The sequence below is a fragment of the Olea europaea genome, unplaced genomic scaffold (assembly GCF_002742605.1).
Source record: "Olea europaea var. sylvestris unplaced genomic scaffold, O_europaea_v1 scaffold1146, whole genome shotgun sequence".
Taxonomy (NCBI): Eukaryota; Viridiplantae; Streptophyta; class Magnoliopsida; order Lamiales; family Oleaceae; genus Olea; species Olea europaea.
Genome location: NW_019228853.1, coordinates 131,395 through 149,569, shown reverse-complemented (window position 1 = coordinate 149,569; position 18,175 = coordinate 131,395). Strand labels below are relative to the sequence as shown.

At 35.5% G+C, this 18,175-nt stretch overlaps 2 protein-coding genes across 2 annotated transcripts; one reads left to right on the top strand and one right to left on the bottom strand.

Moving 5' to 3' along the window:
* Positions 1–4,218: 4,218 nt before the first annotated feature.
* On the bottom strand, positions 4,219–5,909 carry LOC111373601 (probable LRR receptor-like serine/threonine-protein kinase At5g48740). Its single transcript, XM_022996157.1, has 3 exons — positions 5,900–5,909; positions 5,463–5,626; positions 4,219–4,610 (listed from the first exon to the last, which is right to left on the bottom strand). The coding sequence occupies exons 1-3, from the start codon at positions 5,907–5,909 to the stop codon at positions 4,392–4,394; spliced, it is 393 nt and encodes a 130-aa protein (XP_022851925.1). The 3' UTR covers positions 4,219–4,391.
* Positions 5,910–6,024: 115 nt separating this feature from the next.
* On the top strand, positions 6,025–7,231 carry LOC111373600. Its single transcript, XM_022996156.1, has 3 exons — positions 6,025–6,610; positions 6,746–6,991; positions 7,221–7,231. Exons 1-3 carry the CDS (start codon positions 6,025–6,027, stop codon positions 7,229–7,231), a joined length of 843 nt encoding a protein of 280 aa, XP_022851924.1.
* Positions 7,232–18,175: the final 10,944 nt, after the last annotated feature.

Genomic DNA, 18,175 nt, shown 5'->3' with positions numbered 1-18,175 from the left:
TTGGTGGTGTTTATAAGGGTAAAAATTCCATGTCGATTTAATATCGAAAATCTTGTCAACTAGTGGCTATAGATTCAGAATAATGTTACTTGTATATAAAGGAGTTAACTAATGATTTATATACAGATGAGGCATAAAAAAAATGGAAATTTTTTTCTTATTTAGTTGAGGAAATTCTAATCCAATCGTATATATAGTCACATCACGTATTTGTAATATCATTATGTAATAGAAGCTACTCAATTGATCAGGTTCTAAAACCGATCTTTTTAAGAAGATTTTGGTGAAATTAAAGAAAGTTGGTTGGTTGTGCATAGGATACTTATGAGTCCAGCATAAGAGAAATGATTGAGTCCACCTCTAGATTTTTGCCTTTAATCATGCTCCATAACTTGTCTTCTTGTTCAAGGAAACTTTTGATTTCAGTACTTTAATGTAAATAGTCAAAAGAAACGACATAATTCTACTATGTTCATTATTGATCATCAACGGTTATGCAAATTTAGTCAAAGTGTTGAAAATTATGTTTACCTAAGCTGAAATTCCTATAAAAAAAAATAATAATAAATAAATAAAAGGAAGGGAAGTGTAGACCTTTTCCTGGTACCACGATTCTACGTGTTTGCCTAGCATTTGCATGTTTGGTATGTGCTAACGAAAAGTACAATTTCACTTCTTCTTCTTTTTTTTTTTTCTTTTTTTAAATACATTAAGCCCCAATTTAGTGTAATTAAAAATCAAGTTTTTAGAAGATTTTAAAAGGTGACGAAACATGTGATTGAAAATTTGATAAAAATTGTGGTTCAATAAAATATTTTGTCAAAATTAATTATTCACTTTGACTTAAATTCTTAGCAAAATTTTAAGTTAAACCAAACATGAACTAAGTGTATGCAATTAGCGCTTTTCCAGAATAAAATAATCCCCAGGTCATGGTCAGACCCAAGGGGGTACTGGGGTCACTTAACCCCCAACTTTTGAGTTTTTCCGATTTTTTTTTTTTTTTTTTTGGGGTTGTGGATAAGTCCCCGTTTGATATCTTTTTTCTTTTTTTTGGGATTGTGGATAAGTGCCGTTTGATATCAATTGAAATTTTAATTTTAATCTAAATCAAAATTAACGATTAATTTTAATAATATATTTCATGGAATTCTTAACTTTTTAACTTTTATCAAACTATACTAAAAATCTGATTTTAATCTCCACCAAACATGAGCAAAATCATAATCAATTTGAATTTTTTTCATCCTTTCTCTTACTTTATTTGACACTCTCCCACCTTTTATAAAAACCCTAACCCTTCTAATGTTTTAAAATTTGTCTATAATTTTTTCTACAAATTTTCAATTAATTAGAACCTAAATTTGCATTTTCTCCTATCCTATTTATATACATAGAATGTGTCTGTATTAATTATATCCAATTTAGCCCCCGTTTGGCCCCTATTTTGGAAAATGAAATGGGTGGAATAGTGTTTTTTTTTTTTTTGAAAAATGAATGATTGAAAAGAAGAAAAAAATTCGATCTACATGTATTATTATTTTATGAAAAATTGTGTGGTTGAAAATAGAAGAAAAAAATGAAATGAAATTTAATAGGGCCAAGCAAAGGCTTAACTTATATTTAATGAATTTTATTTATTTGATTTAATATTAGTTTTTTTCCTTTCGATCGCCTAAATTGATTGTTTTTATTAAATAAACATAAATATACATATTTTTGTGATGAGCAAATATTAATAAAATGACTGTTCAAAATCAAATGGATGATAATAATGAGCAAAATATCAATGAAGAAATATTTTTTAAATGTAAATTTGTATTTTCTCAGATCGAGTATTAATTATTCAAAAATCAATAATAAAGTATTCGACTTGTAAAAAGTTTGATTGTGCTTCCTAACTAAAATGTTCTTCGTCCTCCCTTGCCCCATGTGTTCTTTGAAAGCATGGCAAGCAAACAATAAAGTTTATTTCTCTCATACCTCATTATCATAGTTACCTTAAACAGTTAATACATTTGTTCGGTTCTCATGATTGTGGCACCGAGTTTGGAGCTGCTTTTCAAGTTGACGTGGTGTTTTTTTTTTTTTTTTTTCTAAATTGAAATAATCAAGCATCAGATAATATCTCTTTTCCAATTAATTTGGTAAGAAGGGAAAGAAATTGTACAATTTCTTGTGTCGCTACATGTCCATCTGATTTCCTACAACAAATGTTGCTCCATTTTCAAGAAATGGGCCAAGAAATGGAATGGAATATGTAGTGGACAAAGGGAGTAACTTCTGTCCGATTTTTAATTTTTCTTTTTTAATTTTTTATTTTTTGCCTAGAAGCATTGGATACCATTTTCGAGATTTATTTATTTATTTTGGTAGGTAAGGTAATTTCGTTTTATTACAATTTGACCACTCAATTCACACTTCTACAGTTCTACTTTAATAAATTGCTTCGACCCTCTTAAACTGAAAAATCAAAGACATGAATATTGACTTAACATAAATAAAGCTAATCTTAAAATTAACTGTGAGTCTACCACGTTTTTGTTTTGTGAATTATTGAACATCAAATAATGCTATCACAGATCAAGTTCTTGTTTTATCAATTATTGAAGACATCAAAATAATTTCTTCTTCATTTCTTTGGTCAATAAAGGGGGGCAAAAAAAAACTGAGCTTGGATTAACATTTCAATAGATTATGAATAATTTTCAATTGAATGTATGTGGATTAACATTTAAGTTACTAAACTGAGCTTGCGAGTTTACCCTTAATTCAATTCATCTCTTTTGTCGTAATGCGTTTGTTAAATTAAATGTAGAGAGTTTGTTCTAGATTGTTTAATGAACATGGTTGAGTAAAGAGTTTGTTTTATTTGACTAACATGTAAGAAGAGATTAAGGTAATTGAACTTGTAATTATTCTCGAATTGTTGTTAATCTTAAGAATGAAAATCTATTGTGATAATTGACATGAAAATCATTCTCGTGGTGACGAAATATCCTCCAATCACATTTTCTCGTATTCAATCAAGAACCAATTTGTTTATTTCAAATTTCAAGTCTTTTCTAGTTTAAATTTATCGCTTTCCTTAGTTCAACAAACCAAACCCTCCTCCCCTCCCATTTAATCTATTTCGTATATTATTATTAATTTTACTTTTTAGTTCGCAATTGACATAATTGAATCAATCCTCTGCAGGAAATGACCCTTACTTGCCATAATACTATTTAAAATGATACATTTAAGTTAAATAAGGAAAATTAATTGGAATGTGATTTGCAATGTAACAAGCTTATTGAATGAAATCTACGACTTTGTCCGAAGGTCGCCACTGTTAATCTTAAGAATGAAAATCTATTGTGATAATTGACATGAAAATCATTCTCGTGGTGACGAAATATCCTCCAATCACATTTTCTCGTATTCAATCAAGAACCAATTTGTTTATTTCAAATTTCAAGTCTTTTCTAGTTTAAATTTATCGCTTTCCTTAGTTCAACAAACCAAACCCTCCTCCCCTCCCATTTAATCTATTTCGTATATTATTATTAATTTTACTTTTTAGTTCGCAATTGACATAATTGAATCAATCCTCTGCAGGAAATGACCCTTACTTGCCATAATACTATTTAAAACGATACATTTAAGTTAAATAAGGAAAATTAATTGGAACGTGATTTGCAATGTAACAAGCTTATTGAATGAAATCTACGACTTTGTCCGAAGGTCGCCACCATTGTTCGTAACACAGTGCTTCCCTCTAATTCTCCTATTGGTAATCTAAAACCTTTCTTTCCCTTTCTTTCACGATGACCTCGGAGAAGCTCCCTCCTTCACAAGAATTGGGGGAGAAATGGGGGTTGGGGCACGAGAGGGGCTGAAATATAATCTAATGACAAGAATGTCCAATCTAATGTGGTCATGTGCAAATCAAGCTCTCACTAATAAAATCTTCAATAGATTCCATTCAAATTGGAAGTTTGAGATGTGCAAATTAAAAAAATTTAAATGAAAACTCAAATGAATCAAATAACATTGTTTGAGGGCTACAACCGCAAATTTTCCCATGTTCCAGCACTCCAAAGTCTATTCATTTGGGAGACGTCAAAGATGTGAACTTGTCAAGTTCCATTCACCAGCTTTCATATTTAAAATGAGTAAATTACTGTTCTTGAAACAAAATTATGAGTCCGGTGATCCAACTTTTAACAAATGTAATGGATAATATTATGCAGTCTAATATTGCTTAACAACATGTTACAAGTTTTCATTTCCCCATAAATTAGCATATTTCGCCCTATATAACATAATTCATATAAATTAAGTCTCTAGACTCAGCCGAGGTCACTTCACTCAATCAAAATTTACAGACAGTACGTAATAACAAAATATTAATTTATAAGACGAGCTGATGCAAGATAGGCAAGCTGGATGCTATAGGCTTCTTTGAGCTCCGCTAGTACTTGTGCAATGGTTGGCCTGCGAAGTGCATCAGTTTCAACAGACCTGCAAGCAATTAAAGAAGCCCTTCTCATGCTCTCACTATCAAAACTTCCCTTTATGCTCTCATCCACAACCTCAAATGCTCCTGCCTGCAAGTATGGCTTGGCCTGCAATAAAATCACAAAATATTCTGTTACTATTTATTGATTAGCATAAAATGTCTATGGTTACAGAAATCACGTTATGAATGGGTGCAAGAAGAGAATGTCCAACGTGCTAATAAACTGACAAGATTGACTTCCCAAAAGTGATTCAGGACCCATCCACCTCTATTTTAGATCCAACATCTGAATTAGTTTTCTACTGAAAATAGTCCTTTCCCAAGTCACCCATAGCAAGTAGAGTCTACAAGCAGGGGTGCTTGGTGATACTACTGCTACAAGAACGGCATATAGTTTACTTTAAAAGTGTCTTGTAGAGCCAAGGCAAGTTTTCTTGAGCAATATGAGACTCAGAAAAGTTGTCATTAACTTGTTATACTGAATTGCTATCGAACTATATGAACTCGTGATACGTGTATTTTTCTTCTTGAATTTGTCAATGTGAGGTGAATGATTAAATCCTTTAAAGATTCCTAAGTGATACCCTTTTCATTCTTATTAACAAGGCAACCAACTCATTCGACATGTCAAAGAAAAAAGTGAAAATAGAAAGAGAAGTGCTGGACGGATAGGGCCTATCCCCATTGGAGGGGGCACGGTGCCCCAAGAAGATTTATTCAAATAGAAATGATATGTACATGTACATAGTAGACAGCAAGAATATTGAGTCAAATGTTGAACTAAAGCACTACAAAATGTAGTTGGCTCCTGCTTAAAACTGTATTAAGCTAAGAACTCCATTGAAAAAATTGGAAAAACTTGTGCAGTTTAACATTCTCAATAATTATAAAATAATAATAAAATAAATAATAAATGAATAATAATGTGGCAAAAACACTATGAAAACTATATACTTACCCATAAAACCAAATTAAAAGAATCTGGAGTGCCGGTATGGGTGAGCGGTTCCCGACCGCATATGAGCTCAAGAAGGACTACTCCAAAACTATAAACATCACTTTTTTCAGTTAACTGTTGTGTAGAATAATACCTGTAGATGAATAATAAGAAGGTCAACAAATCTATTGAACCATCTCATCTTGTTTAAAAGCTTAAATTGTTAAAAAGGGAATCCAGTTGACTCGACNGGAAAGGGTTAAGCGGGTGGTTTAGGTGATATCTCACATTGGCAAGTGTATAGATCAAAGGAGAAGGCACTTGAAAAAATTAGAGGGAGTGTGATGGAGCATTACAAATTGCTATGGGATTATTGTGAAGAGTTGAAGAGGACAAATATTGGGACCACTGCTTTGGTTGAGGGGTATGCTGGAGAATTCAGAAAGCTATATATTTGCCTTGGAGCATTGAAAGATGGTTTTGTTCGGGGTTGCAGAAGGGTGATTGGGTAGATGGTTGCTTTTTGAAGACAGAGCTTGGTGGCCAGTTGTTGACTGCAGTTGGCGTTGATGCTAATAATGGTATGTATCTAGTGATATATGCAGTTGTTGAAGTTGAAAATGGGGATAATCAGAGATGGTTTTTGGGGTTACTGAAGGATGATTTGCATAGACACAACACTCAGCATTGGACATTCATTTTAGATAAGCAAAATGGGTTGACTAATGCAATTGAGTCCTTATTTGAAAATTCAGAGCACAGGACGTGTGTTAGACATCTATATAACAATTTTAGCCTCTCTCACAAGGATTTGACTTTAAAGAATTGTTTGCGGGATGTAGTCAGAGCCACTACTGTATCACAGTGGCTTGAACACATGCAACGGATGTTGGACTTGGACCCGGCTGCTTATGGATGGCTTGAAGGAAAGCCAGCTTCTCATTGGAGTAAATCCCACTTCAGAAAGTGGAATCAGTGTGACATGCTTCTCAACAATTTATGTGAATCATTTAATAGTACAATTGTGACTGCAAGAGAGAAGCCGACATTAACCATGCTAGAGGATATAAGGGTATATTTGATAAGAAGAATTGTAGGCCGCAGGGAGTCCTGTGATCGGTGGATAGCAGCAATAGGACCTAGAATTCTGAAGATTCTCGAGAAAAATGGTAAGCTCGCAAGGATGGAATGGGCTGAATACGCAGGCAATGAAAAGTTTCAAGTTTGACACAATGCAGGAACTGTGTTACATGCTATGGATTTAAGGGCAAGAACTTGTACATGTCGTGGTTGACAATTATTAGGAATTGCATGTAGCCATGTGATTGCCTTCGTTGTATCTAGAGGTCTGAACATGATGGAGTTCGTGGATGATATCTACAAGAAGGTTGCATATATGAGGACATATACACCTTCAATTTCTCCCATCACAGGTCCGAGCGCATGGCCAACCCCATGTTTGAACCCTCTCAATCCACCAGTCTACACAAAGAGGGCTGGGAAGCCAAAGAAAAATAGAAGAAAAGAGCCAAATGAGGTGGCTTCTTCAAGTCAGCCGAAGAGGTGTACAAAGTCGAAGAGCAATGCCTGAACTTCGCAATCAACTTCGAGAAACAACTGCAAGTCAACAAAAAAGATCGGGGCTGATAATTACATGTACAAAATGTGGTGAAACAGGGCAAAATAAGAGAGGCTGCAAAGGGACACCACTTCCTTAGGATGAAGCTGTCAGCCAAGTTCTCCTGTTAATTTTTTTTGCTTTTGTTTTTGTTCATTCAGTGCGTAGTTAGTGTAATACAGTTTGTAGATATAATGTAGCACCTCATTTTGCTATTTTTGAATACTGAACAGAATTAAACACGTTCAGAACTTTTATTGGCTGCATAGTGAATATTTTGCACATTTTAAATGAAAAGTTATGTTTGAATTGTTTTATTGCACGTGCTCATTTTTCTTCAATTTTTTTAGTTAATTGGTGGATAAATTGTGTCTGAGATTCTGTGATGGAATTAGTGTATTCAGAGTTTGAATTGTTTGTGTGCATAAACGGGAGAAAAATAGAAGAAAACAGAGACTTTTCTCGCCAAAATTTTGAAAGGTTGGGACGTTACTCACAAATTTTTTAAAAGATAGAGACGTTTATCACCAATTCATTTTAAAGGCAGGGATGTTTTCAGAAAAATTATAACAACATAGAGATTATTATCACAAGGTTAATTCAATTCTTAGAAGAAGTGAATAGCAGCAATTCATCTTCTCCATTGAGCCAAAATGAGCCATTCACCATTGAAATGTAATACGTACTTCACAGCACCCATTTCCACTCGTTCTTCTCAATTTACTCAGTGGGTTTCACTCTTAATAAGCATAAACTGGAAGTGAACATCCGGTATTAATCTTTATAAATTGACCACCCATTCAATATATGTGTTTATAAATTTTTCTAGTAACCCAACATGACAGTAGCAGTAGTTGTGGAATTTTCGAAATATAATGTTGTTCACGACATTTTTTCTTTATTTAACGTAATCATTTAAAGTATTTTCATATTCATGATGTTGCTACTGTTACTTATGGATTAAGTTGATGGAGGGAAGAAGGGGTGAAATGGGTGAAGACAATTTTACCCTTGTTTATTGAAAAAAAAAGACGTTTTTGTATTTAATTAACGGAGAAACTGACGGAATGTAGACGAAAGGACGTCCAGCGCAAAGAAATGTTGAAATGAGGGAAAAAATGTCAAAAAATAAAAGGTATGAACGTTTTCCACAATAAACTTAAAAGGTAGGGACATTTTATACTAATTACCCTTATAAAAACATCAAGGTACCAAAAGTTTGGGCTCAATCAAAATACATTACACTTTAATTTTCAATAGTATCATTTCTTGATCAAAAGCGATATTTTGAAAAAGGAAATATATAAGAATTTCTTAAATCGAGTTTAGTTGGGAAAAAATCAATATATTTTGAAAATTATAATTTTAAAAATATAAATAGCCCAAAACAAATAATAACATAAATTGAGTCTTTCTTGACCATATTTGAAGAAAAAAAAATCACAAAAATGTGATTTTTATAAGGAGTCGACCTCATTGGAGATTAAGTCTCGTACTATCGTATTAGGATTAATGAGACCCATGAACGGATGGTTGAAAGTTTTCAAACAAATACTACATTGTGCCATATGTTCCATTTTAGTGCCTTTTGTGTCATTTTCTAATATACAAACATTCCCTCTGATCGGCTGCCCACTTAACATCCTCCAATTTTGGGCTGTTATCAAATGGATTTGATTCCATCCAGATTACTTTAATTTGGATTCACAAACTTCACCTAATACAATATATTTAGAAAGTGGTTAATTATTAAACTTGAATTTACTACCACAACTAGGCATAGGACATGAAATTTATTTTCATATTTCATGTTCGTTTATGAAGAGTGACCGTAAAAGTGAATTGTATGTCAACTTTTTCACTATTAACCAAAAAAATCAAATTCTCTCTTACGTAAACTTATCAAAATACGATTAACATCTACATTTGAAATCACTAGTTATATATCCTATATTGGTCAAGATTCACCAAATGACCGTTGTTATCTTGCTTTGTGTGGTGGCGCTAATCCTATAAATTCGGTAAGAACGTGTATTATACACTCTAAAACAACATTCTCTTTCAAACCTTCCAATTAATCTATTCAATCTCGAAGAGCTGCTTTGTTAAAACTCGAGCAGTTTCTTTAGAATGCATAAAGATTAAGAAAAAAAATGAAAACATATAGGTGAATCGATTTATTCTCATAAATTAGGTGGATGTCAATAAATATTATGCTTTAAAAGATATAACACGATAAGAATTATATTATTATATAATTATAGCAAATTTAGTAAAATCAATTCCAAATGGTATAATATCCTTGACAAGTTTAAATCGGAAAACTTTGATTCTCATTACATATCATACAAGCACCTTCATTTGGAGTTTGCATTCTAGCATACTATGTTCAACCAAATCTTTCAATTAAATGGCATATTTAAATTTAAACGCTGATCAATCTGTTGACACACAAAAAGTTCAGCCCAAATCAAATAGCTCAAGGAATGAAGCCTAATTGGAGGATCCCCAAATCAGATAGCCTAAAGAACGGTCCAATCAGGCAATTCAGGATAAAGGCCCAAATAGGGAAGCCCATGAACGAGGTAATACCATCGTCCAAGCTTGTAAGTCGCCCAAGATTTGAGCAAATGGATTGTCATACAGTCGCCCAGAGCTGTGACCCTGTTCTCCCAGGATCTTAGCAAACATAAGATGTTATGGTTACCCAAAAGTGCGGTTAATGAAGCAGTTATTGAGTAACTCTATCACGTTCCACGATTCAAGGAATTCAATTGAAGACGGTTAAATGACAAAAAGTAATGGCAGCAGTTAGAGAAGGCAGTTCCATGACAAGTTGGCCACTACGAAGAAAGTTGGTAGTTATAGAGCGATCAAGCAGTTTTTAAGCGGTTGATCACGAAGCGATCATCCAGGGAGTATAAAAGGAAGAAAAGACATAGAGCAAAAGGCCCCGAATCAAACACTCTCAAACAGAGAATATGTAACTTTCAATTTCTTAGTTTAGATTTAAATACTTCTTTTCAGTAACTCGTGTGCTTGCGTCCCTTGGAGACATTCTGTTTTTATTTTCCAATTGTAAAATCATCGCCAATAAAACACCCTTTTTTGGAACTTTGTCTCAAGAGGTTTCTCCCTTACACAATCTTCTGATCCCTTTTTAATTGTTAGCGACTAACCCGTGCAAAACAATTTGGCACACCCAGTGGAACAGTAGTATTTGGTGTTGAAAATACAAAAGGTGAAACAATATGCCTCAGAGATCCGATAAGGAAGCAACAAGTCAGGGAGGAGTCTAGTCTATGATCGAGAGATATGAGAAGCAGCATAGCTTTCCACGAATAGATGGACAGAATCAGAGCAATAACAGTCGTTACGAATCAATGGCAGAGTTAAGTCCTCGAACTATGCGTGCACTACTTGGAGAACTCACACAAGATGTCATTGAACAGGTAAATCTTCGAAATATTCATAATATGGAAAGATTTACTCAAAATGGAAATGCACATTATGACAACATGGCCAAACAACTGAATACTTTGGACGAAATAATGAATAAGTTAGTAGGCCAAATTTGTTAACCAGTTATGCCTCTTGCAAACCACTTTCAAACTAGGACAATTGTGGGACACCAGTTCTAAATCCAAATCAAGGGGTAGAACCACCTTTTGGTCCCTCTACTTCAAACCAGGAGATGTTGTAATGCCAAATCAGAATAATGGTAGTGGTACGCCTAACTTGGGGGGTAATCCAAATGTAAGAGATAATGTCCTAAATAATGGGCAGAATACTCCATGTGTTAATGAGGGAATAAATGTTCAGGCTAATGGTAAAAATGGCCCAAATCATGATAATTTTGTTATCAATCAAGGACCAAACATCAGGCCTCAAACAAACGAACCAGTTAACCAACCTGTAGGAATTCCATATGACCCCAACGTCATGTTGAGGAATCAAATTATGGAAATTGTACAGGAGCAGATGGCTTTTGGGGTACGTCCTGTCATTAGGCCGACTTATACAAAGTCATATCCTGATTGGGTAGACCAAGCATATCCATGGCTTAGAGGGTATAAAGTGCCAGAATTCTCACTGTTTACCGGTTTAGAGGAGGTGTCTACTCTAGAACACATAGGGCGATTCACACTGCAAAGTGGTGACGTAACTGATTATCATAAAATGAGGCTTTTTCCTAGTTCATTAACATAAGTAGCTTTCTCCTAGTTCATCAATTTGCCAGTGAACTCTGTTCAAACATGACAACAATTGGAACAATTATTCCACGCTCAGTTTTATAAGACTGAGTCTGAAGTTACGTTGGCCGATTTGGCGAATCTACATCAAATGCCAAACGAATGGGCAGAAGGTTTCCTCCAAAGGTTCAAGACAGTAAGAAGTGAATGTTTTGTACCTTTGTCCGAAAAAGAATTTGTCAAAATCACTCAAGGTTGTTTGAGTTTTGATTTGAAAAAGAAATTTCAAGACAAGGAATTTCCTGATCTTTTCCAATTGAGCGCGAACGTGATTAGGTATGAACGATTGATAAGAGAAGAAGAGCAGATAAAAAATTCTAGCAAGGGGACTTATTATAGAGACCCAAATTTTGATGTTCATACCATCAATAATGAGTCATACGATCAGACCGAAATGTGTTTGGCCGAATTAGTCAAAGGAGACACGTATACTTGTCCTATAATGGCTAAACCTAGACCATCGGGCAAGAATGAGCCTATGAAAGATGAAAACATAAAAGTTAGAACGTTCTCGTTCGATGTAATCAAAGCTGACCTTATATTTGATAAATTATATAAGGATAAGCAGATAAAGTTGAGCGATAAGCATAAATTGCCAAATTCTGAACAAATTAAGCGTAAAAAATATTGTAAGTGGCATAATGCATGGTCACATTTGGCTAACAATTGTTTGGTTTTTTGCCATATGTTACAGGATGCCATTGAATCAGGACGAATTACGTTCGATGATAAGAAGAAGATGGCAGTAGATGAAAATCCTTTTCCACAGCCACTTGGAGTGAATATGGTAATGTCTGGTTTCAAAAACAAGTTGCCAAAATTCAAGTTGGTTATAGATGATGGAGAAGAAGACCATGGACCACATCCCAGTGTCTTTGAGCGTATTAAAGGGAAGGAGCCAAAAAATGATGAAGACGTCTTGTGTGCAAAATGTAAACGAGAAGTGAGTGGGAATACGGAGAAACCAGGGATATGGCAGCATCCCCATCGCCCTACTTTCTTCCCAAATGCTCAGCCTGGTAGAGGGCGAGGTACATCGTTCTATAAGGGACCGCCTTTTGAGAAGTAGTTCAGACCAGTAAATAATGGGAGAACATTCAGGCCGCAACCTCGCCAACCAAATGTATGGCATTCGTTTCAGTATAATGCAGGAAAGGCGATACCCTTCAACGAGATGACTAGAACCCAACAAAGGTGTTTCCAGCGAAATTATGGATGAATGATGAGGTAACAACAGGGAGTGCCACGTCCTAAGGTGCCTAAACTACTCGAGATAGCCAATCAAAATGTTCTCAAAGACAGTGAAGAGACTGGTACAGATGAATCAATGAAAGAGTTGCCAGAAACTTCTTCTGGGAGATCGAAATTTGAGCGAGACAGAAAAAATGGAGAAGATCCAGATCAGCTCTTTACTATTCAATTGGGTACGTTACCTCCTGTCGTGGCTAATAACTATTTGCTAGCCAATGAATTCAGGAATAAAGAGAAAGAAGAAGAAGAAGAAGAAAGAGAGGATAACGAAGGAGAAACATGCGTGCTGGAATATGAAGAAGGCCAGACTTCTAGAGAGGCCTACAATGGTGAGGAAGATGATGGTATAACAGACATTGAAGAGAAAATCGACCTGAAAGCAGAAAGAAGAAGGAGAGAAGTATCGTACAATACTCTGTTGAAACAACTATATCGAGAGGGAGTTCGTGAAGTAGATTTATTGGGAGAACCATCTGGGCATTTTTTCGATTTTTACGTGCTGTACGGGATGCCCAAAAGGAAGAAGAGAGTGCCTCGCTCTAAAAGTATGGATCACCTTCAAGAATAATGCCTCCTCCCAAAGGTTGGGTAACTAAAGATGAAGCATCAGAAAACAGTAAAAAGGAAATTCAGGAGACAGAGGCTCAGTGCTATATGCTGCACGATGACTTATCACAAAAGGATAACTCGACAGAGGACAAGCAGGAAGTAGAAATAGAGGCTGCCGAAAAGGTTATTTTTAAGCGGCCAGCCATGAAATTGACTAAACACTTGAAGCCATTGTACGTTAAAACTCTAGTTAACAGCATACCTGTGGCAAAAGTGCTTGTCGATAATGGAGCAGCTATAAACACCATTCTATCTAGGATGATGAGAAAATTTGCAAAGATAGAAGGGGATATGATTCCAACAGAAGTCATCCTTACAAGTTTCAATGGAGGAGCAACTGCGGCTAAAGGAGTTACATCATTGGACATAACTATAGGTACAACTACTAGGACCACAGTCTTCTTTGTAATAGATGGTCCTACTAGTTACAATGTATTACTAGGAAGAGATTGGATACACGGAACCCTCATCGTTCCATCAATGCTTGGTTTTTTGGAATAACAAGGGTGAAGCAGAGGTGGTGCAGGCCGATCATAGGCCTTTTGTCGCAGAAGCAAACTCAGTGGAAATGTTCATGTACGAAGGAAACTATGGACCTGTCAGGGTAGTCTAAGATGGGAAAGAAACTCAGATTGTCACGCAGAGTGAAGAGCCATTTTCAATGAAGGCACTCACTGAAATGTTCAGTCAGATGAGGCCAAATATAGTGGCCCTAGAAGAGCCAGTAATTGACAAAAGAATAATCAGGGAGTCTTGAATGAGTTCTAAACAACAAAAGTAAATGGCCGATATTCAGGCCTTCAAAGTCAAATTAATGGCTTTCAATAAAGAATGCAAGGACAAGATGAAAGAAGAGGCAGCCCTGAAAGTGTTAAAAGATAAATTAGCAGTATTTGAATTAGAACAAAGTATTGGCCGAGAAGTCAACAAAGTGGATTGTTTAGAAGAAGAAGTGCTTACAAGGGAGTTGGACGATGAAGTAATGCGGATCATCAAGCCTGGATACGCTCAAGCACAAGACCTTCTGATTAAAGTAAATATTGACAATGAAGGAGAAGATCGTCTAACATTCATCAGCCAAATGCTCGATCAAGAGGTTAGTGATAAATTAATCACTTTGTTAAAGGAGTATAAAGATTGTTTCGTTTGGGAATATGAACAAATGCTTGGTTTAGATAGAGATTTGGTGAAACATAGATTACCAACTAAGCCTAATTTTAAACCTCATAGGCAACATTCCAGACGTTTTGCTCCTAATATACTCCCTGAGATTAAGAAAGAGATAGACCGACTATTAAAAGCAGGCTTTATTAGAACAGTCAGGTATGTCAAATGGTTGTCCAATATCGTGTCAGTACTAAAAAAGAATGGTAAACTAAGGGTGTGCATAGACTTTAGGAATTTAAATATAGTCACACACAAAGATGAGTATCCAATGCCCATGGTAGATTCTTTAGTAGACTCAACTGCCGGACACGTCATGTATTCTTTCATGGATGGGTGTTCAGGATAAATAAAATTTATATAGTTGAGGAAGACATACACAAAACTGCCTTTAGATGACCTGGGTCTCTAGGATGTTTTGAATGGGTAGTCATGTCTTTTGGCCTGAAAAATGCAGGAGCAACTTATCAAAGGGCAATGAATTTAATTTTTCATGATATGATAGGCAAGTTTGTTGAACTGTATGTAGATGATATAGTGGTCAAATCCATTAAAGAAGAGGACCATTTTGAACAGTTAAGATATTCATTTGAGCGAATGAAGCAATATAAGTTAAAGTTGAATCCCTTGAAATGTGCATTTGGTGTTAATGCAGGAAACTTTCTTGGTTTCTTGGTACACAAAAGAGGGATTGAACTTGATAAAAATAAAGCGAAGGTCATTCTAGCGGCCAAACCACCTAACAACAAAAAAGAATTGCAAAGGTTTCTAGGCCAAGTAAACTTTTTAAGACGCTTTATTTCTAACTGTGCAGGGCGAACTAAAGTCTTTTTGCCACTTTTAAAGCTGAAAAATCAGGACAAATTCGTTTGGAAAGAAGAACATCAAAAGGTTTTTGAAAACCTGAAGATATATTTATTAAGTCCACCAGTGTTGGTGTCACCAATCCAAGGACGGCCAATGAAAGTGTATGTATCGGCTGAAAAAGAATCAATAGTTAGAATGGTCGTGCAAGAAGACCAATTGGTGAAGAGAGGGCGATTTACTACTTGAATAGACAGTTAACAAAATGTAAATGTAATTACTCTGCTATCGAAAAATTATGTCTTGCATTGTATTTCACATGTACAAAATTAAGGGCTTATTTATGACCCGTAACCGTTTATTTGATTTCTAGAGTAAATTTGATTAAGTATATGCTCTCTCGCCCTATTTTACACCAAAGGGTAAGTTTTTGGACGTTAGCTTTATCAGAATTCGAAATACAATACATACCCCAAAAGGCAGTCAAAATCAGGTTTTAGCTAATTTTCTAGCCGATCATCCATGCCTTGACTGCCTGAAGAAATTGAATTAGAAATCAATTCGTTCGAACTAAAACCTTGGGTGTTGTATTTCGATGGGTCAAAAACCTCTAAAGGTGCAGGAGTAGGAGTAGCATTGATAAATCCTTTAGGGATTTGCTACAAGTTCGCATTCACTTTGGATAGGATGTGCACCAACAATTAGGCCGAATATGAAGCCTTAATCGTAGGCCTAGAACTAATGATAGATATGGGGGTAAAAAATGTAATCATTAGAGGCGATTCTCAATTGGTAATTCACCAATTGATTGGTGATTTTAAATACCAAAGTGATTCCATCATGAGTCAATATGAAATCGCCCAAGAGTTATTAGAAGAATTCGACCAAGTAGAACTTCAATGCGTTAATAGGATATACAATGACGTGACAAATGAGTTGGCCCAGATGGCCTCAGGGTACTCAAAGGTTTTAAATTGAAAGTCTACTTGTGAGTATGGAACAATATTGCTTGTGATCCAAAGAAAGGCGAGAAAGATTGAATTTCATTGCATACAGATGGAGATGCAATGGATTGGAGGGCAGAGATTAAGAAGTTCCTTAAAAAACCTAATAAAAGAGATAGTAGAAAAATGAAGTTGCGTTTGCTAAACTATGCACAGATAGATGTAGAATTGTTTAAGAAATGCTCTGATGGTATAATGTTAAAATGTGTAAGTTTGTAAGAAGTCGGGACGATCATGGCTGAAGTGCACGAAGGAATATGTAGAGCTCATCAAGCTGGCCAAAAGATGAGATAGTTAATTATTAGGAATGGATATTTTTGGCCAAAGATGGGAGAATTATGTGTTCAGTATGCAAAAGGTTGTCTAGCATGCCAAAAACATGGTCCAATACAAAGAGCGCCAGCACGAGAGATGGCACCTATTATCAAACCTTGGCCGTTTAAGGGTTGGACGATAGACCTGATAGGGAAGATTTATCCCCCATCGTCCAAACAACATACATTTGTTATAGTTGCAACCGATTATTTCATTAAGTGGGTAGAGACGGTACCTTTAAAGGAAATAACCCAGAAGAATGTCATAGAATTTATCCGTGATCACATCATTTATAGATTTGGAATTCCACAAACTTTGATGGCAGATCATGGAACATCTTTGAATGGGGATCAAATGAATAAATTCTTGAGCGAGTTTGGGGTTAAATTAGTGAACTCCACACCATATTACGCTCAATCCAACGGACAAGCAGAATCTTCTAATAAGATTCTAAAAAATATCATAAGGAAAATGATAGATGAAAATGCCAGAAATTGACACGAATGTCTGAACAAGGCCTTATGGGCTTATAGGACATCGCCTCAGTCAAGTACAAAAATTACTCCTTTCCAACTTACTTATGGACAAAAGGTCGTTTTGCCTATGGAAATCAACGTGCAATCGATCAGAGTGTTTTTGCAATATAAGTTAAGTGGTGATGAGTATACCGAATCACTAGTTCAAAATTTATTGGAGTTGGACGAATTAAAGTTAGACCTCCTAGATAGATTGCAAGTTTAAAAACGAAGAATGGCTAAATTTTATAATAAAAAAGTTATAGCCAAGTCGTCCAGCCTGGGCGAATTGGTTTGGAAAATAGTACTCCCTTTGGATAGCAAGGATCCAAAGTACGGCAAATGATCGCCCAACTGGGAAGGACCATATAAAGTAAATAATGTGTTGCCTAATGGAGCCTATCATTTGGAAGATTTAGACTGCACCAAGCACATGAGGTTCATTAATGGCAAATATTTAAAAAAATATGTTCATTCTTTATGGGAAAGTGAACAAATAAAAGTGTAATCAAATCGCATTGAACGATAGTAGAGTTAAAAGGGCCAGAGCGAAATACGTTCAAATAAATTTCTTTATTATCAAACGTTCATTACAAAGCTGCAAAATACAAGATGCTAAATGCTCTATAAACTACAACTAAGAACAAACTAATCTCCCGGTCGATCGTCGAGTAAGAGGGTGTATTGGCCTTGATCGCCATCCTGATCACACTGCTGCAAAGGCAAGCAGAGGGGCCGAGAAGCACTCTCAGCAAACAGAAAGGAAGATGAAGCGCCCTCACATCGCCTTCCTAAATGCATCGCTGCAATGACGGACAAGGAGGTTGAGAAGTACTCTCAGCAAGCAAGGTGGCTTGCAGGCGCCCTAAAAAATTATCTTCCATCATCGAACTCCTTGTAAGGAACATGGAGACGATGGGAAGAACTTTGCTGGCCAAAGAATATTTCCTATATCTCCCATACCAAAGATGACATCAAGAAAGATGGCAAAATGGGTGGATCAGATGATCCATTTCCATGGAAAATGAAAGTTTTGGATTGATTATCAAAATGCCAAACAATGGCAGCAAATTGATTTTTTGAAGAAGAAAATGGAAATGAAGATGGAAAGTATGAAGTATACGCACATTTATAGGGAGGTGAAGGTGAAAAGACAGAATCTGACGTGCATTTATAGGGGATGAAGGTGAAAAGATAGAAT